General features: G+C 49.7%; 1 protein-coding gene across 1 annotated transcript in view; it reads left to right on the top strand.

Annotated features, from left to right (window-relative positions):
* Nucleotides 1-23,865, top strand: part of LOC146783173 (transmembrane protein 132D-like) — a 1,969,967-nt gene that overhangs the window by 514,431 nt on the left and 1,431,671 nt on the right. Inside the window, exon 2 of the mRNA XM_085636467.1 lies at nt 8,565-9,453. Within this exon, the coding sequence (XP_085492593.1) occupies nt 8,565-9,453 (889 nt within the window). The remainder of the gene's footprint in view (nt 1-8,564; nt 9,454-23,865) is intronic.

Below are 23,865 nucleotides of genomic sequence, written 5' to 3'. Positions count from 1 at the left end.
CTCGTCACCAGCCGACTGGACTACGGTAACGCCCTCTACGCCGGTACCACCGCCAAGCTCCAGAAGAGACTCCAGCGGATCCAGAACGCCTCAGCCAGACTCATCCTCGACATCCCACGATCCAGCCACATCTCTGGACATCTGAGAGACCTTCACTGGCTCCCCGTCAACAAGAGAATCACCTTCCGCCTCCTCACCCACGCACACAAAGCCCTACACGACCAAGGCCCGAGCTACCTCGACAGCCGAGTCAACTTCTACGCTCCCACGCGCCACCTCCGATCAGCCAACCACGCCCTCGCCGCCGTCCCCCGCATCCGAAGAGCGACTACAGGAGGAAGGTCCTTCTCCTACCTGGCCGCCAAGACCTGGAACTCCCTCCCTCCCGACCTGCGCCTGACCCAAGACCACCTCTCCTTCAGGAAGAAGCTGAAGACCTGGCTATTCGAGCAGTAGCGGCACCCCCCCCCCCCAGCGCCTTGAGACCCTACGGGTATGTAGCGCGCTTTATAAGTGTCACTGATTGATTGATTGAGATAAAGCCTTGATGAAGTGCTTCCCTGCTGAAAAATAATTTCTCATTGTGACTTTGGTGTCCTCTGAGTTGAGGTCACCTGGTATGTTCTGAGGGAAGAAACATGTGGGTGTTTGACAGGGATATCTCCGTTTGTGATGTATATTTTATATTCAGGCTTTCTGCCCTTTTGTGGGTGGACCGCTTCTTGCTTTGGAGGAGTAATATGGAAGTCAGATGGCTGACCTGGCTGGAATTGTGTGGTGCTAAAGGTGTCTGAAAGCACTCATCCCTTGTTGAACAGGTGTTACTTAGCCGAGCTCAGTGGTGCCCGCTACATTCACCTATGAAAGGCTTCAATCACCCCATTTTGTTCCAAACTTGCAGGTTACACAGGTCTCATCATCAGGTTCACAAAGGAGTTATTTTTTAACAAAATTGTTTGATTATATGTCAGATATAATGTCGAGGTGGAGAATTCTGGCTCTAGTTCAGCTCAAGGTCCCATTGGAACCTCGGGCCCAAATCGAGCCGAGCTTTCGTGCGTCTTCTGCCTTCCGCCCTTGTTCTACAGTCCTGCAGAAAGAGGTGAAAAACAGGGCATTCACATTTCAAATACCCGGTTAGTGGCTAATTTGTTCAAAGTAAAACCAGAAAACCTGGATTACTTGAAGTTTCTCAGTCAAACAAATTGTGTGATCTTAGGCACCTCTCATTTAAGGTCAATTCACAAGCAGGTAAAGAAACATGCCGGCCTCTAGCATACTTAACCCCCTTTCTGATTTAAAGTGATGATTGCACGGCCACCATTGGTAGTTGAGTAATTACTTGATTGAGTGATTTTCAAATTCAAAGAGTGTGCGGGAAGGGCTTCAAATATGAACGCGCGTCAAAAGACTCAAATCATGAAATGATGATTATTCTCTTTTGTTTAGGGCAGGTTGGTTTGAGTGACTCACTCAAGAAGGGTAGAGATTGGCTGTAGTATTAAACATATATGATGATGCGCCAATCGGCCAGTGGCTACGAATGCAGAGTCATTGACTGACCAAGATCTCAAGATCCGCTGACCCTGGAGACGCCACCACTGGTCCAGTCCAAGAAGTCTAGAGATTGGCTGCAGTATTGAACGTATCTGATGATGCACGCTCTGCCAATGGCTACGAATGCAGAGACATTAAATGACCAAGATCTCAAGATCCGCTGACCCTGGAGACGCCACCACTGGTCCAGTCCAAGAAGTCTAGAGATTGGCTGCAGTATTGAACGTATCTGATGATGCGCCACTCGGCCAATGGCTACGAATGCAGAGTTATTGAATGATCAAGATCTAAAGATCCTTTGACCCTGGAGACGCCACCACTCGTCCAAGAAGTCTAGAGATTGGCTGCAGTATTGAAAGAATCTGATGATGCGCCGCTCGGCCAATGGCTACGAATGCAGAGTCATTGAATGACCAAGATCTAAAGGTCCTCTGACCCTGGAGATGCCACCACTCATCCAGTCCAAGAAGTCTAGAAATTGTCTGCAGTATTGAACGTATCTGATGATGCGCCGCTCGGCCAATGGCTACTAATGCAGAGTCATTGAATGACCAAGATCTAAAGATCCTCTGACCCTGGAGACGCCACCACTGGTCCAAGAAGTCTAAAGATTGGCTGCAGTATTGAACGTATCTGATGATGCGCCGCTCGGCCAATGGCTACGAATGCAGAGTCATTGACTTTCCAAGATCTCAAGATCCGCTGACCCTGGAGACGCCACCACTGGTCCAGTCCAAGAAGTCTAGAGATTGGCTGCAGTATTGAACGTTTCTGATGATGCGCCGCTCGGCCAATGGCTACAAATGCAGAGTCATTGAATGACCAAGATCTCAAGATCTGCTGATCCTGGAGACGCCACCACTGGCCCGGTCCACATCTGGATCCACTCTGTCCTTGTGCTGCTCGTTAATGCGGCCTCCTGCTCCCGTTTACCACCACTGGGGAAGGTGTTAACTTCTGTTCACTAGTTTTGGACGCAAAGCCACCGCCACGTGGAGTGTGGCCAGAAATGGCGGCTCTGGAAGTCTTATGAATCAGAAACATTGATTCCAGGTCTCACCACCTTTGCGGCTGTGGCTTCGTGTTGTTAAAATAAAACACAGCGCGTCCGGAGGCCAAAAGTCTAACATGCGTTTAATGCAAACAATGCGAGCAGCACGGCACATAATTAGGACACAATTGTCATTTTAATAGACCAGAGCTCTTGCCCAAATGGCCAGTTGACTCATGTAATGCTAAAATGCATGCAAATTGAATGTTCTTTATATAACTGTCCCTCAGTACAGTTTTGTGAAGTGTCATCACGTGACAGAAACTTGTTACTTTCAATGAAACTTACCTGAGGAGCAGATGGCTGGACATTGTCACAGTGAAGCTGACAGACATGCTTGAAACCATGAAACAAGACGTGAACGCACTGCGGACTTTGCGGGTGTCTTGAAATCTCGCTTCTGTTTGACAATATCAAAAGTGAAGCGATGATTTACCATGAAACGCAGAAACAAGCCCATGCAATCCCTCAGACAACACGGCCTCAGGACCGCCTAGAGGCCTGAAACCGAGCAAGCAGGTTGAGGCTTCGGAGCACTTAAGGTTAATAAGAAAGAGGCGTCCATGGCTGACTATAAAATACACTAATGTTCATTGTGATGTACAGGTGTAGGGGCAACATTAACCTTAACCCCTTCAGTACCCGCCCCTTTCCCCGCCCTGTGCCGGCCGTTGCATTAGCGGGCGGGGTCTATGACGAGCTGGACTCGTCATGGGCACAGCGCCACCGCAGCCCATGACGAGTCCAGCTCGTCATGGGCACTGAAGGGGTTAAAGCACTAGGAAGACTAGATGATGCCGTCACTCTGTTCACAACTCATTCCTGTTAGAGCACTTACCTCAGAGTACCGGCACTCCCTCAGAGTACCGCAGGGCACTCCCTCAGAGTACCGCAGGGCACTCCCTCAGAGTACCGCAGGGCACTCCCTCAGAGTACCGCATGGCCCTCCCTCAGAGTACCGCAGGGCCCTCCCTCAGAGTACCGCAGGGCACTCCCTCAGAGTACCGCACGGCACTCCCTCGGAGTACCGCAGAGGAAATCCCTCGGAGTACCGCAGGGCACTCCCCCTCAGAGTACCGCACGGCACTCCCTCAGAGTACTGCACGGCACTCCCTCAGAGTACCGCAGGGCACTCGCTCAGAGTACCGCACGGCACTCCCTCAGAGTACCGCAGGGCACTCCCTCAGAGTACCGCACGGCACTCCCTCAGAGTACCGCACGGTACTACCTCAGAGAACCGCAGGGCACTCCCTCAGAGTACCGCACGGCACTCCCTCAGAGTACCGCAGGGCACTCCCTCAGAGTACCGCAGGGCACTCCCTCAGAGTACCGCACTGTACTACCTCACAGTACCGCAGGGCACTCCCTCAGAGTACCGCAGGGCACTCCCTCAGAGTACCGCACGGCACTCCCTCAGAGTACCGCAGGGCACTCCCTCAGAGTACCACAGGGCACTCCCTCAGAGTACCGCACGGCACTCCCTCAGAGTACCGCACGGTACTACCTCAGAGTACCGCACAGCACTCCCTCAGAGTACCGCAGGGCACTCCCTCAGAGTACCGCACTGTACTACCTCACAGTACCGCAGGGCACTCCCTCAGAGTACCGCAGGGCACTCCCTCAGAGTACCGCACGGCACTCCCTCAGAGTACCGCAGGGCACTCCCTCAGAGTACCGCAGGGCACTCCCTCAGAGTACCACAGGGCACTCCCTCAGAGTACCGCATGGCACTCCCTCAGGGTACTGCACGGTACTACCTCAGAGTACCGCACAGCACTCCCTCAGAGTACCGCACGGCACTCCCTCCGCAGAGACCTATCCGGAGCCAGATACCTCTTTCAGGGAGTGAGCACCTAAGAAATGCTGACATTCATTCATTCTCTGAACTTAGCGCTTCAATGGGTCTTCCTCACATTGGAATTCACCCCTAGCCCCAGCACTCCCTGGTGGTGCTTCTAAGCACAAACCTGTATCCGCCCTCGCCTGTACCAAGAAAGGGCCAGTGGGCCCTCTTCCTGTCTCCGCCCTGAAAATGTGGGTCAATTCCATGTTGTATCTTATGGTGGATGGTTCAGAAATCTCTTCTAGAAAAACACTCATTGCGAGTCAGTTAATGTCTCAGGTTTTTTATATACATTAGTTTGTGGTGAGCTGCTGACGAGAGGCTCACGGTGTGTTGTGAACGTTCATGGGAGCTGTAGGACAGGTGAGGCCAGCTTTTCCATACTCAGTGGAGATCTCACTCCTAGTCTCAGCAGAGAGGCCAGAGAAGGATCAGGTCAAGACAGAGGCCTCTGACATCATTTAATTTTAAGACGGAGATGATTGCCGCTGTGAATGGCCGTATGTCTTTCTAATAATGGGATGTTCTTCTTTACGCATGCGTAGGCCTGGGTGAAATTTAAATCACACTGCCGTCATTTTGTAGACTTGGAGTTACGCTTGTTATGTGAAACTCCCCAAACTATGCCATTACTCTCCTTAGCGTAATTATACTCCATTTGTGGAAACATTTACGTCAAAAACACAGGAATAAGAGAACACGAGTGGCTGTTGTTCGTGGCGCTTTGCTTTTAGCGTGGAATGCGGCTTTGCATCGAAAACGGGCAAGAGGATACATTCTGCCTAACGACAGTTCTAAACGACGAGTGGGCATCACGTCATTACACGTATTTTATTTGGGGGTTTTTTGTCAAAAGTTCATGAAATTACGCGCATTTCGCACACCCTGAATGTTTAGTTCCAGACCTTTGTTGGTGATGCTGGCTGGCCTGGAGGTGTCACAAGTGTGAAGGAAAAGACGTTCCAGTGTTACTGGTCCAGGGGATTATTGATGCTAGAAAGGATGGAGGTGAGAGGACCTGCCGAGGTAAGCGGTGTAGGCGCTCAGTCCCTTCAGATGTCAGGCTGTAGTGTTCATTGTAGAGCTGCTGTACTGGGCTCTTTCAGAATTCAATGGGGCCGGGGATGTCCTGCTAGTAACAGGGGGTTCTGCCCTCTGCTTGGTCTGTAACTGATAAGGCCTGTTCCTGTTTTTGTCTTTTCTATATGACTTAGCCCTCACTCTGGTGTTGTTCTGGCTGAAGATGTGCCCAGGGTGTGGCAGAGTGCGCTTCTCTGCCAAGTAAGGTATGCAGATAGCCATGAAGATGGCGCAGAGAAGTAAGGGGAGCAGGTGGCGGTCCATCAACTCAGGGGTGGTGACTTTAAGCTGATTCGGGCCCTTGATGGGATGCGCAGTGACATGTATAATGCTTTAGGTGGCCAGTGTCAAGTCTGAGGGTGCACTGAGGTACTTCACAGGTGGCAGGAGCTTCTGGCATGTAGAGCTGCCCATTTGGACCACTGATGCCAGTTGTATAGCAAGGAGTATGATCCCTGGCGGGCATTGCCTTGAATCCCTTTCAAGGGTGTGGATAATACGGCCTGGCAAACAGAGTCCGCCTGACGTGTCGAGAGTCGAGACGTATCACAAGGAAGAAGTAATCTTTAGCCGTGATCTGGATGGCATTGTCCACCATTTCTAGAGGGACGGTTTCTGTGCTGCAAAGTCAACTCACGGATGGTTGTGAAGGAGATGTTGGCATTGATGTGGTCTTTGAGTTGACTGTAGTCTGTTTTCCAATGATCTTCTAAATGAATGGTGAGACTGGTTGGCCTGTCCCTGGCAAGGTTATGAGGGTGTAGGGTGGGTCTTCAGAAGCGGGAGGATTGGACTGTTCTGGAGGCTTCCAGACACATGTCTGGGGTGAGTGAAGCGTTGACAATTGCAAGCAAGGGTAAATGAACTTCTTCAGTGACATCTTTCATGAAGGGTGAGGAAGATGAAGATATTGTTAATGTTTGTGAGAGAGGGGGAGGTGAGGGATCACTGATGTGGGATGTTGTGTAGGCCTGGGCGAAATATCCATTACGCTGGTCGAATCTCATGTAATTTTGGTAATTTTACATTATGCTTGAATGCAAAATACCACAAAAGATGCTAGAAAGCCACGCCGCATAATTACGTACCATTCGTGAAACAATAATTAGCATAAGTGCACGGGAACATTCCAAACAACAAGAATGCTGCTGTTTGTGGCACTTGTGTTTTTTGCTAAATTTTTTAACAAAAGATGTGTCCATGCATCCAAAATAGACACAAGTACGTGTTTGGTGCTAGAATATGGCTTCCAATGCAGGTTTAGCATTTTGTGTCATTTTGCACCACATTTCTGAAATGTCATGTCATTACACAGATTTCATGCACCCCTATGCTTGAGCAGTCAGGTGATGAAGGGGGCAGCAGGCTTGAGGTGGTTGAGGTGCGGTTTTATATTCTTTCCTGGAAGATGAGGTTGATGTCATCGAATGTGTCCAAGGAGCATGGACCGGTCGGTCTGACAGGGGTAGTCGCACAGCATGAGTCTGCTTCTGTCTTTTGGAGTGCCAGGGTGCCGGTAGTTTAGGAATGATCTGGTGTGTTTTTATTGATCCATAGATGTTTGAATAATTTTGGAGAATTGTAATGAAGGTTTTGAGCATGGCGTTGACTCGAGATACGGGTTGGTGACAGCAGGGTCCAGAGTTTTGTTTTACTCTTTTAGGTTGGCGTTGAGGGGCTGGTGGATGCCGAGCAGGTGGTGGGAATGGTGGTGTGGTTGGTGCAGAGCAGGTGTACAGGAAGTTTACACCTGGTGGTTACTGATGTCTAGGGTATGGGTTCATGGCTCGAGGAGTGAGTTGATTCAGTGACGTGCCCTATCATCTTGAGGTTGTTGGTGGTCATTCAGAGGGTATCTCTTGTTCTCTTTGCTCTAGAGTGGCCAGGGAGGTTGAAGTCTCCAAGGAGAGTGGTGTAAGGATGTTATGGGGACCAATTTATTGTCAGATGAAGGGAAGATGGAAGGCGAGTTTGTAGAAAGTGGGAGGGACATGTGAAAAGCTCCAATGACTTGAGTTTCACTGGTTCACCCACTGGGCAGGACCAGTAGGGCTTGTGGTTGATTGCAAGGACTTTGCGTGACTTGTGTACATGGTTCGCTTGCTGGATGTTGTAGCCGGGGGCAACAAGGATGTTTAGGATGTGGGAGGGTGAGAGGGCGAGCTGTGTTTCTGTGATGAAGAGACTTATGATCTGTGAAGAGGCCTGAGACATGTGGGACATGAAATACAGTCATGTGTGTGTTCATGAGCGTGAGATGGAAGGTGTGTTTGGTAGTTTGTGGGATGTGTATGAAGTTGAATGTGTCAGTTGTGCAGGCGCTTTGAGAGTATTGATGTTGTTGAGTGTTTGATTGCGGGGCTGGGCAGAGTAGTACAAGGGGTGAGGTGCATGGTACTTGCACCCGTCTATTAGTGGGGGGCGTAGGGCTGGTTCTCGGCCCTAACAGATACAAACAGACCTAAACAGGCGGCGCACTTTTCTGTGCCCACCCTGTGCTTTGGAGGAAAGACGCCCTGGGAGGTAGGGATTGGAGGAGGCATGACTGGCTGGCAAGAACCCTATTGGCTGGAGTGGCCGTTGAGATCATGTGACCTCACTGCAGTACAAGCTAGGACACTTTCCGCTGTGACAGAACACTAACGGATGACTTGAGACAGGTGAACTAGTAAGAGAATGAACCTGATGGCTAACAGTCTGATGTGATGGTTAAAGTCACGTGACCCGGGCCAATGTAGACTGAGGTCTTCAGTGAACTTTGGCAAATCCCTATAACTGCATGTGATATTCTTCTAAAATGTCTAAAAATTAGCAGTGTCAATTAATGTTTCACTTTGCTGTGTGTCCATACCACAAACTCCTGTAACCATATCTTCTCAAACACAGCAAGTTACTTGACATGCTGGCAGCACACACATATCTGAATTTCTTTTTAAATGACATATGTTTATTTCACATGTATGTATGCATTACAAGCGTTCCATTGCTCTACCGCTTGCTAAAATGCCTTCCTGTGCTCTCTTTCCCTCACAGTGGTCCAGAGCCGAGGAATACTGGACGGCGTGCAGAGGTTTTCGCTTCTCCCGACCTACCTTCCTGTGAACTACAACATTCTCCACAGTGACGTGGCCTTCTTCCTCAAAGAGGCCAACCAGGACATCATGAGGAACTCAAGCCTGCAGTCCAGGGTAGAACTACTCCTCATCTACAAGGCCAAGAGGCCCCCTGTGGTCAATGCCACCTACGGGCCCTTCAGTGTGGAGCAAACGGTGCCTCAGGAGCTGCTGTTTCCCTCCAACCTCCTTGGTTCCACTGACGCCTTCACCTTCAATTGGAAACTAAAGTCGTACATCATTCAAGAAAAGATCTTCCCCGACAGGCCCAAGGTCCAGGTACTGTTCTACGTGGTAGGGCGGGACTGGGATGACTACACCACCACCGAGCGCCTCCCCTGCCTCAGGGTGTTCGCCTTCAGGGAGACACGAGAAGTGAAGGGGGGGTGCCGGCTAAAAGGAGACCTGGGCCTCTGCGTGGCCGAGCTGGAACTCTTGCCTGACTGGTTTGAGCCCCCGACGGTTCTCTCAGGCCGCAAGAAATTAATGGACCAATCGGAAGGGAGCCCTGTGGAACTTTATTACACCATCCAACGAGGAGACGAGAAAGGGGAATGCCTCAAGGAGGACCTGAAGAAGGCCAGTGGCATCCGCTTTGGCCGCAACAGCATGGATGACGGCGGACCACCCTTGCAAAGGATTGGGAGTGTTTTTCTTCACCAGACGCCTGGCAGCCCACCCTTGCGTGAAATTAGGGTAGATCCCAACATCGTTGTTCATTATGTCCCCAAGGTGGCCACGCAAGGCGACGTCTGGACCTTTGTTGTGTCGATCGCGAGGAACTCGACGCTGGACACGTTTCGGCTGCGGTGAGTAAAATGCTACGCTCCATGACTCTCTGACGCCTCGATAGCAATTTCTTTCCTTGTGAAGAGACTATTTGTGCCTGCTGCGTCCGCACAAAGAGTCCCTGTCCCGGCCGAGATTGCCGCTGCTCGCCAGGAGTAAGTGGCGCGGTCTCGAGTGCCCTCTCGGATCAGGAATCCTGTGTTTTCGCAGATAAAATGGCAGCTGTAATAACTTATTTGCTTCGCAGGACGTGGTCCCAGCATGGGAGCGCAGATTTCATTTGGGTCTGGCTATTATGAGAGCCGGAGGAAGCGGGGAAGCTGTTGTTTTAATCACTGCTAAAAAGGGAAGCCGCTGTTCCTAAAATGTGTCATTTTATAGCTGTTTTGTCCCTAGACGCTGCCTGCGCCTTGCTCGTCATTTCCCCTTTTTAATGGCGCGTGCGGAAAAAGAAAGCGAGTTCAGGTACCCCGACATTTTATTCAATCAAAACATGCACGCCCTTGACATCAATGAGTCGAGTCCCACCCCCCACCGTTCAGCCCCCTCCAGTACCACCCCCCCTCAGGCCCCAGCTCCCGCCCGGGGAGGTCTCTTGGAGGTTGGAATCGCTTTTTGAGACTCTGGGGAAATGTCCAACAGATAAAATGAATACCAGGGGCGGCAGGGAGCCCCCTCTTAGGCGAGGGGCCTGTTGGAAAGCCCTCTCACCCCACTTCCGAGGCAGACCTCACAGGTCAGGCTTTCACCCAGAACAGGAGAGAGAAAAGCAGCAAACAGAGAAAAGAGGAGAAAATATAAACTAAAGCAAAAAACAGTGACATAGGGAGAAAGCGAGGCTGAAAAGGAACCTGAGAGAGAGCGATGATGGGGCAGGGAGAGGCCATTGATGGATGAAAAGAACGAGATGAAAGAAGGACTAGGCAGCCTTGAAACCGAGCACCCCCCTTTGGGCCCAGGGCATATATTATGCAATTAAACACTGCCTGCAGGCCTCTCAATCTCTGGAACTAGAGCCAGCTGGGCGTTAGAAACCCCAAGTGGCAGAAAAAACACAACAACTTTTTTGTCATGTCTCAAACTCAGGCTGTGCCCTCTCATCCCCTCTGATCAAAGAAGCTCCTGGTAAGAGAGAATTCTCAGCTGCCAGCTATTACTGTACCCTCGGGGGGGGGGGGGGGGGATGAACACACCTGTGTCTCCTCTGAGCTGCCTGCCTCCTTAAACCAACTGGCACCCTCAGCTCAGACCTCTGATCATCCGTGAGTAGTGTGTGCACAACTGCCTCTTGGTGTTACTGGAAAGAGGCCTGCTAACTGGAGTTTTGCTTCAAAAATCTAACAAAAATCACCTTTAAACTAAAAAAATGGAATGCAGGTGCCTGGCCCCCCATAAGGGGAACCACTGTTCGGGGGCCTGTATTGCAAGCAATCCGTGATTGGTTGAAAGATGCTGTTGGGAAATGTCTGAAAAAGAGCTATTGAATGCGCCAGGTACACCTTTCCAGCAGAGGTATGTGTCCTTGCTGTGACCTCGGTAAAGATCATATGTCCCCCTATATCGAGACCATGCCAAATCCTACATTAAAAATGCGATATTGAAATTCAGAGTCGGCCGGAACCCACGTAATGCAGATAGGAAGATAAAAACTGCACTGACTAATAAACAGGGTCTGTGTACATGTGGACTACAAGTAAAACGCAGAGGCCAAGTATTCTGCAGGACTGTTTGTGGTTCCTAGAAGAAAGGAAGGGATTTTTAAAACCTCTTTTTATTGCCTATAAAATTGATGACAGGGATCAAGCTCTCAGCTTGTTGATAAATATGAGACTCTTAAATGTGGCTTAAATGTGGCATGTGCAATAGGAAGATTTTTAACTGCGATACAGGAGTGGTTGAATGAATTGGTAATATAATTTAAAATGGGTTCTGGGGGAGAAATGCGATTTTATCCACCACTTGAGGACATGTTGGAGCTCTGGAAGTCCGCAGGCATGCAGAAATGTATATTCAATGTATATGTGACCCTTTTCCTATTTGGTTATGAATTAAGAGCTATTTTAAAGAGTGCTACTGCTCCTACAGTATGTTTTAATTGGATTTTATTGTTATATACAGTTTTTATGGCTGCACTTTTTGTATACTTCGCATTTTTACTGTACGCTGTATTGTGGCATTTTTATGGCTACAGTTGCCGATTTAAAATATATTAAACTGAACTGACCTCGGCATGACCTCCCCTCTGTGCTAACTCTCTGCCAGCCAGATTCTGTGTCATTCCCCATTCTTGGACAGAGCCCCCGTCACCAGAACACGCCTGTGTGGTTTTCAGGGTACAACGTTGGATTTGGATGGCGACAGTGTGATCTGTGTCACCCTTGAAGTTTAGACAGGTGATTGGTGGAGAGTGAGCTTAAAGGGCTTCAGCTGGCAGTTGGCCTTAAGAGTGTGGACAATCAATGACGCGGGTGAGCACGCGCTGTCTGACGTTTGCGTGACTGATTCCTTTCTGATCGGAGCTATGTGCACAGTAGCACAGGTGTGTCGTGCCATGACATGTTGTCACTAGGCACCGCAGCATGACAACTGTGGAGAGAGGGTTGTCCAGTCCACTCTCTTCACAAAAGGCCCTGATGGAAGTGCATCCAGGCTTTGCTCTCATTTCTGTGAGGGACTTACCGAGTGTTTAAATACCCCGCAGTGCGCCCGGATTGGCGGCGCTGCGGTGCACCAGTGCACGGCCGCTCTTTCACCAGCAGCTTCACTGTTTACTTTGGAATTTTAAATCCTGTTTTGAAAAGCGTTGTTTTTTCAGTTTTCCTCATGACTTTTGCTCCTGTTATGAATGAGATATTACATTGCTAGGAGCAGCCCATGGGTATTTTAATGAATTTCGTTTTTTTGATTTACTCTGTGATGTGAAGAGGCAGGAAGGCAGTCTAAGCAGGAGGTCTCTGCTGAAGCATTTTACGCAGTGTGGAGTAAAACACAGCACTGCCCAGACATGCATCTCGTGGTTTACACATACATTACTGCTTCCCACGAATCAGCAACTTCCCTCTTAGGAAACTGAGCAGAGCAGGGGCCTTTTTTTATCTTCAACGTTTGTTTTTTAAACATTACCTTGAAAATATCACATTTTCACGGAGCTCGCATTGTGTTGCTCCTTAATCCATGAATCCCAGAATGCAGTGTGCTAAGAGAGTGTCCCATTAAGAAAATGTTGCATGTATGTGTTATTTTTAGAGTTACATTGATTTAAACAAGTGCACTCGACAGCGAAAGGACCACTCTGTGATGGGAATAAATGACGCAGGAAGAAGCTGAAATGCGCTCTCTGAATGTCCACCCCCTTCCTCTGGCCTCCCTGTTAGCTCACTCGCTGACCTGGCCCCAGCCCCACCCTTCCGCTGAATGTTTCCTAGAACTTACCAGCATGGCCAGGCCTCCTCCTGCATTGAATCCCAGACGAGGAGAAGCTGCCCGCCTCATGCACATTTGCCTCATCAAAGGACAATAAATGTTTGTCACAAATTTATTTGCAAAGTTTGATATAGCGCTGGCTAGACTGGGAAGTATCAGAGCGCTTTACATGAGGATCAGCGAGTTACAGGTTAAATAATTACATATTTAAATCAATGTGCAGGGAGATAGAATGAGCTGTGATCCATTCGGCTTCCAGCTAATCGTTCATAATCAAAGGGGAATGGATCACTGGTACCTGTCACCAGGGTTCAGGTGGTTGTTTCCAAATTTGATAAAAAACCCTCATTCACGTAGAGCTGTTCAGGGGCGGTATATCTTGATTCTCCGCCTCGAATTTTTTCTACTCTACCCACTTTTGAAACATCTCATCTGCTGTGTGTTCGAATCCTCACTTGCAAAAAGAAATGATAAAGAATGTATTTAAAGATTTGCCATCTATATTTGCTTTTGTATAGTCTGCATAGCTTCACTACACCAAGACCGCGGTTTCACTGGACTAATGAGGACCCGTATGTCTATCTTCTTTCTCCCCCTTCTCCTTTTAGGTATTATCCTTATCAGAGTTTAATCGAGTATTACTCGAACTTCCACCTAAGATTTGGCAATTCGCCATTTCTTTCACAAATCACTCCTTTCTGAGGTCCTGAAGAAAGCCCCCTGACCCATCTGGGCAATCTACGGGCTGAAACATGTCGACCAACTAAAAAGTGCAGTGGACTCATTACATATCTTATCTGCACATTCCCAGATTTTATTCTTTTTCCCTTGCACCGCACGGAATAAAATTGAGACCAGGTAGCAAGAGAAACTTTTTAAACTTAACTATTTTTTCACATTACAAGAGTACTTCACCATTTTGTTTTTTATAATATAATTTTCTGTCTCTGATCACTACTGTAACATCCAGTGGTTCCCTCCGGGCGGAGGAAGCATGAGAGAAAACCCCATGATGATGCTGACACGTAGCTAAATCAAGGCGGAGAATCAAGATCTACCGCCCCTGAACAGCTCTACGTGAATGAGGGTTTTTTTATCAAATTTCGGAAACAACCACCTGAACCCTGGTAAATAATTACATAGCCAACCATAGACATAGGAGAAAAACACGAGATTACACAACAATATGAGTTATTAGCGCGTACACACGTCTTAAGGGGAGTGAAAGGTAGAGGGGGAATGGAAAACAGGGGTAAGGATGCAGGTGGAAGACACAAGGGGGAGACAAGGAAAACAATGTCCGATACTCGGCTAGGTAGGGGCCGGCCGAGGGGTGAACCAGAGCCAAAGTCCTCTATAGCTGCATAGGACAGCTCCACCGGGCATCATGTTCACAAATGATCGCATATGTCCTTCTAATAATGTTAGTGTGTGCTTTCCAATTGTCAGAACGTGCACCTTGGACGCACACCCTTTCTGGCGTTGCGTGTCTGAGTAGAGACAAATTGGTTACTTCCTCACGCAACCAAACTGCTTACATGTCACAAGCACAGTTTACTGTAAATGTAAATGGATCCAATCAAAAATAGCTTTTCTGTGAGTACGGAGCACAGTAGCCAAGAGCTGCCGAGACAAATTGGTTATTTTTTAAACACACAAGATGCCCTTTCCAGGACGTATGTTTGTTTCCTCCTCTTGAGGGTGCGGCAGAGCTCCTAATCTTCAGGCGGTTTCCCAGGCCCTTGAATCTGACCCCCTGGTCTTTCTTCCGCGCACGCCAGGATCTCTGGAGCCGGGGGCACGCACCCAGAGAGTTGACAAAATACAGAAGCAGGCAGCGCTTGGCTACTGTGCTCCGTACTCACAGAAAAGCAATTTTTAATTGGATCAATTTAGATTTATAGTAAACTGAGCTTGTGACATGTAAGCAGCTTGGTTGTGTGAGGAAGTAACACCCGCTGCAAGCCAAGAATAACTGGAGATTCGCAGATACCAAGGCGGCGCGAGACAAGAATAAAGACAGAGGTGCCTTAGAATAGGCTGATGATGAGCCGGCAGGAGCCGCACTCTCCACTGGACGTTAGATAACAGGGGCAGTGGCACTCCCTTCTGCATGGTCCTCCGGTGGAGGCACTCAGGGCTTTGAGCTGCTTTCTGGGGACCTCTCTTGCTTGGTTCTCCGGCAGAGGCACTCAGAGCATTGAGCTGTTGTTTGGGCACCTCTCTTGCTTGGTTCTCCAGCAGAGGCACTCAGAGCATTGAGCTGTTGTTTGGGCACCTCTCTTGCTTGGTTCTCCAGCAGAGACACTCAGAGCATTGAGCTGTTGTTTGGGCACCTCTCTTGCTTGGTTCTCCAGCAGAGGCACTCAGAGCTTGAGCTGTTGTTTGGGCATCTCTCTTGCTTGGTTCTCCAGCAGAGGCACTGAGAGCCTTGAGCTGTTGTTTGGGCACCTCTCTTGCTTGGTCCATCTGTGGTGGCACTCAGAGCATTGAGCTGTTGTTTGGGCACCTCTCTTGCTTGGTCCATCTGTGGTGGCACTCAGAGCATTGAGCTATTCTTTGGGCACCTCTCTTGCTTGGTTCTTCAGCAGAGACACTGAGAGCATTGAGCTGTTGTTTGGGCACCTCTCTTGCTTGGTTCTCCGGCAGAGGCACTCCGAGCATTGAGCTGTTGTTTGGGCACCTCTCTTGCTTGGTTCTCCAGCAGAGGCACTCAGAGCATTGAGCTGTTGTTTGGGCACCTCTCTTGCTTGGTTCTTCAGCAGAGACACTCAGAGCATTGAGCTGTTGTTTGGGCACCTCTTTTGCTTGGTTCTCCAGCAGAGGCACTCAGAGCTTGAGCTGTTGTTTGGGCATCTCTCTTGCTTGGTTCTCCAGCAGAGGCACTGAGAGCCTTGAGCTGTTGTTTGGGCACCTCTCTTGCTTGGTCCATCTGTGGTGGCACTCAGAGCATTGAGCTGTTGTTTGGGCACCTCTCTTGCTTGGTCCATCTGTGGTGGCACTCAGAGCATTGAGCTATTCTTTGGGCACCTCTCTTGCTTGGTTCTTCAGCAGAGACACTGAGAGCATTGAGCTGTTGTTTGGGCACCTCTCTTGCTTGGTTCTTCAGCAGAGACACTGAGAGCATTGAGCTGTTGTTTGGGCGCCTCTCTTGCTTGGTTCTCCAGCAGAGGCACTCAGAGCATTGAGCTGTTGTTTGGGCACCTCTCTTGCTTGGTTCTCCAGCAGAGACACTCAGAGCATTGAGCTGTTGTTTGGGCACCTCTCTTGCTTGGTTCTTCAGCAGAGACACTCAGAGCATTGAGCTGTTGTTTGGGCATCTCTCTTGCTTGGTTCTCCAGCAGAGGCACTCAGAGCATTGAGCTATTCTTTGGGCACCTCTCTTGCTTGGTTCTCCAGCAGAGGCACTCAGAGCATTGAGCTGTTGTTTGGGCACCCCTCTTGCTTGGTTCTTCAGCAGAGACACTGAGAGCTTTGAGCTGTTGTTTGGGCATCTCTCGTGCTTGGTCCTCCGGTGGAGGCACACAGGGCTTAGAACTGCTTTCTGGGCACCTCTCTTGCTTGGTCCTCCGGTGGAGGCATTCAGTGCTTTGAGCTGTTGTCTGAGTACCTCTCTTGCTTGGTCCTCCGGTGGAGGCACTCAGGGCTTTGAGCTGTTGTTTGGGCACCTCTCTTGCTTGGTCCTCTGGCAGAGGCACTCAGGGCTTTGAGCTGTTGTTGGGGCACCTCTCTTTCTTGGTTCTCCAGCAGAGGCACTCAGAGCATTGAGCTGTTGTTTGGGCACCTCTCTTGCTTGGTCCGTCTGTGGTGGCACTCAGAGCATTGAGCTATTCTTTGGGCACCTCTCTTGCTTGGTTCTTCAGCAGAGACACTGAGAGCATTGAGCTATTCTTTGGGCACCTCTCTTGCTTGGTTCTTCAGCAGAGACACTGAGAGCTTTGAGCTGTTGTTGGGGCACCTCTCTTGCTTGGTTCTTCAGCAGAGGCACTCAGAGCTTGAGCTGTTGTTTGGGCATCTCTCTTGCTTGGTTCTTCAGCAGAGACACTGAGAGCATTGAGCTGTTGTTTGGGCACCTCTCTTGCTTGGTTCTTCAGCAGAGACACTCAGAGCATTGAGCTGTTGTTTGGGCACCTCTCTTGCTTGGTTCTTCAGCAGAGGCACTCAGAGCATTGAGCTGTTGTTTGGGCACCTCTCTTGCTTGGTTCTCCAGCAGAGGCACTCAGAGCATTGAGCAGTTGTTTGGGCACCTCTCTTGCTTGGTTCTCCAGCAGAGGCACTCAGAGGTTGAGCTGTTGTTTGGGCATCTCTCTTGCTTGGTTCTCCAGCAGAGACACTCAGAGCATTGAGCTGTTGTTTGGGCACCTCTCTTGCTTGGTCCATCTGTGGTGGCACTCAGAGCATTGAGCTATTCTTTGGGCACCTCTGTTGCTTGGTTCTTCAGCAGAGACACTGAGAGCATTGAGCTGTTGTTTGGGCATCTCTTGTGCTTGGTTCTTCAGCAGAGGCACTCAGAGCATTGAGCTGTTGTTTGGGCACCTCTCTTGCTTGGTTCTCCAGCAGAGGCACTCAGAGCTTGAGCTGTTGTTTGGGCACCTCTCTTGCTTGGTTCTCCAGCAGAGGCACTCGGAGCATTGAGCTGTTGTTTGGGCACCTCTCTTGCTTGGTTCTCCAGCAGAGGCACTCAGAGCATTGAGCTGTTGTTTGGGCACCTCTCTTGCTTGGTTCTCCAGCAGAGGCACTCAGAGCTTGAGCTGTTGTTTGGGCACCTCTCTTGCTTGGTTCTCCAGCAGAGGCACTCAGAGCATTGAGCTGTTGTTTGGGCACCTCTCTTGCTTGGTTCTCCAGCAGAGGCACTCGGAGCATTGAGCTGTTGTTTGGGCACCTCTCTTGCTTGGTTCTCCAGCAGAGGCACTCAGAGCATTGAGCTGTTGTTTGGGCATCTCTTGTGCTTGTTCCGCTGGCACAGGTGTTCCAGGCAACGTCCGATGCACGATGATACAGGTTGCACCAGACCAGTCTGGTCACACACCGGCACAAGTTCAGCATAGCCACATGAGGTAGAATGAGGCACTCCTATGGGTACACCCCCACCTTCAAGGGTTGCACCCTCTGAATCGGATACTGCACCCAATGGGCATGCAGTCGGTGTGATGCATGAGAGAGATGCGGCACAATCATCAAAACGGGCCATGCGGGATCCCGCAAGCGGTGAATCTGCTCTCTCCCACTAGATGCTTATGAATTTCCGGGTCATTGCAGTACAGGGACCAGATGCCTTAGATGCGGGCAAGGTTTCTGGAGCTCCGTACTAGGCAATCCGGTCTCCAGACACAAGTTTTAGTTCCATGCTCACACCGCACTACCAGTTGAGATTCAGTAGCCAATGTGGGCACATGAGAGGGCTCCACTCTCCAGATGTCACAGGTAGATGGTGTACGCCCCTTGCTGGAGATCTTTGATGTCCCTGAGATCTCCGGGACAACAGGAGGCCCAGGGTCGGGCACTTGGAGAGCATACTTGCGGGTGCCACACTTCAGCAGGTCTTCAGCCCAGGCCCACTATTCAGAAAGGGCATGCTGTCCCCTTCATATACAATAATCCTCCATGTGCACTACAGAGTTCTCTGGCAATGTGCACCACGCAGTCCGGGCTCTACGGTCCTGCGTCCCCACAAGCGTATCTCACTCTTTGCTGAAGGATGGCACTAGTAGTTATACTGACCTGTGTCTTTGAAGTTAGGAATGGTTTAAGGGGTTTCCCTTTAAACCACAGATGCCTCCGCGAAATTGTAGGCCTGTCTGCTAGTCGGCCATGGAATGCAGATATTAAGCTTTAGTTGGGCTATGGTCTGGACCCCAGAAGGTAAGTGTCAAAACCTCTCTCTCCAATCTATCCCATCCAGCCCTCAAACGAAAGAGGTCTTTTGTTCTAGTGGTATGTCCACTCGAGACAAGCACCACGGCACACAGGGCTCCTGGGGCAAAGAAATATCTGTATTCTATAAGTCACTTTTCTAAGCTCCTTATGCCAAAACCCCCTTTACCACTGGAAAGGGTTTGGCCTGGCGAATCTATTGATAGGAAACATCGGGCCATATTATCAAGGAACGGCGATAACATTATTGTGAATTCCCATAGAAGCCCAGGTTCACACCAGAACTTGGCTTCTATGGGAATTCACAAGAGCATATTATCAAGCCCATTATCGCCGCTTTAGCGGCAGGAAACTGCCGCTAAAGCGTCGATAATGTTATCGTCATTCTTGATAATATGGGCGCATATTATCCAGACCGGCGATAAAATTATCGCCAATTTAGCGGCAGGAAACTGCCTCTAAAACGGCGATAATGGGCTTGATAATATGCGTTATAGAATTCCAATAGAAGCCCAGGTTAGATGTCCTGCACATCTAACCTGGACTTCTATTGGTATAATTAACGCATATTATAAAGCCCATTATCGCTGCTTTAGCGGCAGTTTCCTGCCGCTAAAGCGTCGATAATGTTATCGCCATTCTTGATAATATGGCCCCTCATGAGGCCGCTCCACTGCAATTCACTATTGGAGCCCGTAGTCATGTCAACCACTTCCCCGTGTTAATGTATGGGTAGAGCAAGCCTCATAGGTAGTAAAAACAAACATAGGTATTCCTCACCACCTGGGCGCACATGTGCTGGTGCGCACACAGACCTGCGATAGTAGGTCAGGCACGTAGTCCCCAGCACCAGGGGTGCAAGTGCACCTGCCTGAGTCTACACTGCAGACTAGACACGGGTTTAACTAATACGTATGTCAGTGTGCACCCACAGGCCTGCCACGGCAGGCGGCAGATGCAATCACCGGCACCATAGGTGCGGGTGCGCACATACAGCGGCCTGCAATGGCAGCCTCCTCGTGAGTTTAGTCGTGATGGAGGCCAGTGTGCACACACCAGTCTGCGATGGCCGACTGGCTGATGTTTCATAATGTCGAGTCAGTGCCACTTCCCAACATGGTTATGAAGGGCGCAAGCACTTTCACACCGTATTTAAAGTGGGAAAGTGCCCAGAGACTGGAGGCCACATGAGAGAGTCAACAAACCCCAGTCGGAAAAAGCAAAAAAGTTTAGGGAAACCCTACCTGATGAGTATCAGGTCCAGCAAGGGTGAAAATAGTTTCTGTGGGGCTCCCCTTCTTGGTCCGAGGAGCTCCGGCTCCCTTGGATAGGGTTAGACAAGGAGTTCAGGCTTGTCCAGTTACTGAAGAACTTGTGTGAGGCATGGGGCGTGAACGACTCGCAAGGCACTAGTTGTGCCATTCATGCCCAGACCTGCCCACTGGAGAAAGTGAGACACCACTTGGTGCAGGATGGGAAGGTGGCGGTGCCTCGGTCTGGGTGCGAATCAGAAAAAACGAGAGCTCCATTCCTGCAGTCAGGTGATCACTGAGACAGGACTGAACATAGAGGTGTAAGCTGTCTCCCTCTCTGCGGTGGGGGTGGGCAGTGCACATTCCCAAGACCTGGCTGCTCCAGCTGCCCACCCTCAGGTTGGTATGTATTGATTTCTCTGTAGCCAGACACACTTGCCATGGTGGTCACACTGATAGCATGGATTTTATTTGTAATAATTATCTGAGCACATCATGTAACCAACTGTTTGTGAATCTTGCTTCGGGAGTGTGTCTACCTCCAGGCCTGGAAGAGCTAGGAACAGGTGTATTGCACAGTCATGAGGGGTGAGCGTGCACACACAAGTGCACAGAGAGGGCCTCTTGCACACGAGCTCAGGAATCCCCTGCTCTGGGAACCGACGGGTGCTGCGTCAAATGCAACCTGTGAGGCTATCCAGGCACTGAGCAGCGCCTGGATACCCTCACGGGTGATTAGCAGCGCTTCATAAGTCAGATTTGAATGATTGATTGAACAGACTGCAGGGTAGGGACCTCAGTGGGAACTGTTCACAGTCGAGAGACAAAGGAGTTGTACAAAGCGCTCACCCTCTTTCAACAAATGCTCCATACCTATAGGTATATGTAAGATGTCATCACGCAGTTGCAATCTGCATTTACATTTGTGAGGCTCTTTTTTGTGCACACTGTTTCACTAGTATGTGTTCTCCTCAGCTCGCGACCTTGCGATTCACTAAGTTATCTTTCATTTTCTAATCACACCTCCTTGCCTCTTTTATTTCCTCCAATTGTCAGTCATGTCCTGTTTTATAATGTGAAGTGGTCACAGCTTTCTTGCTCACAATCATCCTTCCATCTAGTTTGTCGTACTAGGAGGTGTTGAGCATCCTTAGGTACAGTGACGCGCATGATTGCCCCTGCGTCGCTCTCTTTGGCATCCATGTTATCGGCTCTCAGGATAACTTTACCCAAGGTTGTGAAGCTCAGTGAATCTTTGGATTGCAGAAGGTGACGCCATTTCTTCATTATTGCAACAACCAGCGGTGCATCAGTGACGTCACCTCTTAGGACGCTCATTGATGTCACCAGCACTGGGAGGGAGGGGCTGCATATGGTGAGCGCAGGTGTTTGTACTTGGGGACCGGGACTTATCTTAACAAACAGACTTTGACCAAGAGAAAGGTACAAAGGGGAGAAGGAAGGAGGAAAAAAAATGATAAGGAAAAAGTTACAAAATGAGGAAGTGGAAATGAAAAGAAACCTATAAGAGTGAGATAAAGAGACAGAGGGGCAGATTTATGTTGCACTTGCGCCACTTTTGCGCCGCCGTTGCGTCACTTTTGTGACGCAGCAGCGGCGCAAATCCTGCGCCATGGTGCGGGGTATTTAAAACGTGACGCATCCGGGAGATGCGTCACGTTGTAAAGCCCTGCGCCACATGTAGGCGTTCCAGGGCAGGTGGGGGCGTTCCGGCGCAGGAACGCCTCCTAAAAGTGGCTGAGTGAAATCTACAAGATTTCACTCAGTCACTTTTAGGCCCATGCTGCGTCAAAACCCTGCGCCTGCTTGAAGCAGGCGTAAGGATTGACGCAGCATTGTAAAGATAGGGCCCCCCAGATCATTGCTGGAGCTGCGTCGCGCTTGCGACGCAACTCCAGCAATGCGCCACTTTTCGGCACAGATGCGTCACGCATCTGTGCCGTTTTTGCCACATGGTGCGCCGCATTATAAATGCGGCGCATCCATGGTGGCGCAGCTGTGGCGCATAATAACTGGCGCATCCCTGCTGATATGCAGGGATGCGCCAGTCGTCATAAATCTGCCCCAGAAAGTGTAGGGCGGTGGGAGAAAGAAGCAAGAGTGGGAATCGCGATGGGGCATCCTTGGTATGCATGAGATAAAGAGACAGGGAGTGTAAGGTGGTGGAAAAAAGAGACGAGGCAGACTCAAGACTAGGTGCGAATGTTATTCATGAGATTAAAAAATAATACATGGAGGGAGGTGGAGGAAAGAGGCATGACCTGGAATCGAGATCGGGCATCCTTGGAATGAATGAGATAAAAACACAGGACATGTAGGGTGGAGAAAGAAAGAGGCATGGGGTGGAATCAAAACTGGGCATCCTTGGTGTCCGGAAACCCCGGCATTCCGGAGGCTCAGAAAAGGAACCATCAGCAACAGGACGTATTACTTTTATTTAATTTTACAAATAAAGCACTTCCTAACCATGTGCATTTCTGATTGTGCACAGTTTCAGTTTTGACACCTGGTATCCTTTTGAATTTTATTTTGATAAATATATTCACAAACCTTTTACACCAACGGCTTTCCCTGGCTGGCACTGAGCTATAAATCCACCGCACTGAACTGTGTTGTGTAAAACAACAAGTCTGCGAGATAAGCAGCAGCTGACGTCCCTTCATTTGTTACTGCTCGAGATAAGGCTGACCCCAGAACAATATTTCTCACATCCCAGCTGCCTTGGACGCGCCACCTGACGTGAATAAATGGAGTTTGTGAATGCTTCCCTTGTGGGTCCACTTAACTCAGTCACTTTATTTCGAATATCTCTTCCCAGTGCAGAAATCTTTCTTAAGAGGAGGTAAAGGCGACACCTGTTTCATCAGTAACAATATCTTTGCTTTGCCTCAAGGAATAGATTTATTTTTAAGGTTAAAAAAAACCTGTTGTTAGTATTTTTGCAAACATGCTCTGATCGTTAACGGGGGAAGGCTGTTTGTTGCCATGGTGTTACTCTCCTTTTAATGCATGTATTTTCCATCTCGCCCTGGTTTCTAAGGATTGCGCCATTAGTTCTCTCCTTCGCCATTAGCTTCCGTTTTAGGTGCCACTGAATCTGTTGTCCTTGATGAAGCATTCGTGAACGAGGCGGCTCTGTGTGCAGCTGAGTGCAGCGTGTGCGGGGCACTCTTTGTTGTCCATTTGTGTAGAGACAGTTCTGTGTGCAGCCAAGGTCAGGATGAGCGGGGCACTCTTTGTTGTCCATTTGTGTAGAGACAGTTCTGTGTGCAGCCGAGTGCAGGGTGTGTGGGGCACTCTTTGTTGTCCATTTGTGTAGAGACAGCTCTGTGTGCAGCCAAGGGCAGGATGAGCGGGGAACTCTTTGTTGTCCATTTGTGTAGAGACAGTTCTGTGTGCAGCCAAGGGCAGGATGAGCGGGGCTCTCTTTGCTGTCCATTTGTGTAGAGACAGTTCTGTGTGGAGCCGAGGGCAGGATGAGCGGGGCTCTCTTTGCTGTCCATTTGTGTAGAGACAGTTCTGTGTGCAGCCGAGGGCAGGATGAGCGGGCACTCTTTGTTGTCCATTTGTGTAGAGACAGTTCTGTGTGCAGCCGAGGGCAGGATGAGCGGGGCACTCTTTGTTGTCCATTTGTGTAGAGACAGTTCTGTGTGGAGCCGAGGGCAGGATGAGTGGGGCACTCTTTGTTGTCCATTTGTGTAGAGACAGTTCTGTGTGGAGCAGAGGGCAGGATGAGCGGGGCACTCTTTGTTGTCCATTTGTGTAGAGACAGTTCTGTGTGCAGCCGAGGGCAGGAGGAGCGGGGCACTCTTTGTTGTCCATTTGTGTAGAGACAGTTCTGTGTGCAGCCGAGGGCAGGAT

The sequence above is a fragment of the Triturus cristatus genome, chromosome 11 (genome assembly GCF_964204655.1).
Source record: "Triturus cristatus chromosome 11, aTriCri1.1, whole genome shotgun sequence".
NCBI lineage: Eukaryota > Metazoa > Chordata > Amphibia > Caudata > Salamandridae > Triturus > Triturus cristatus.
This window is presented reverse-complemented; position numbering and strand designations above follow the sequence as displayed.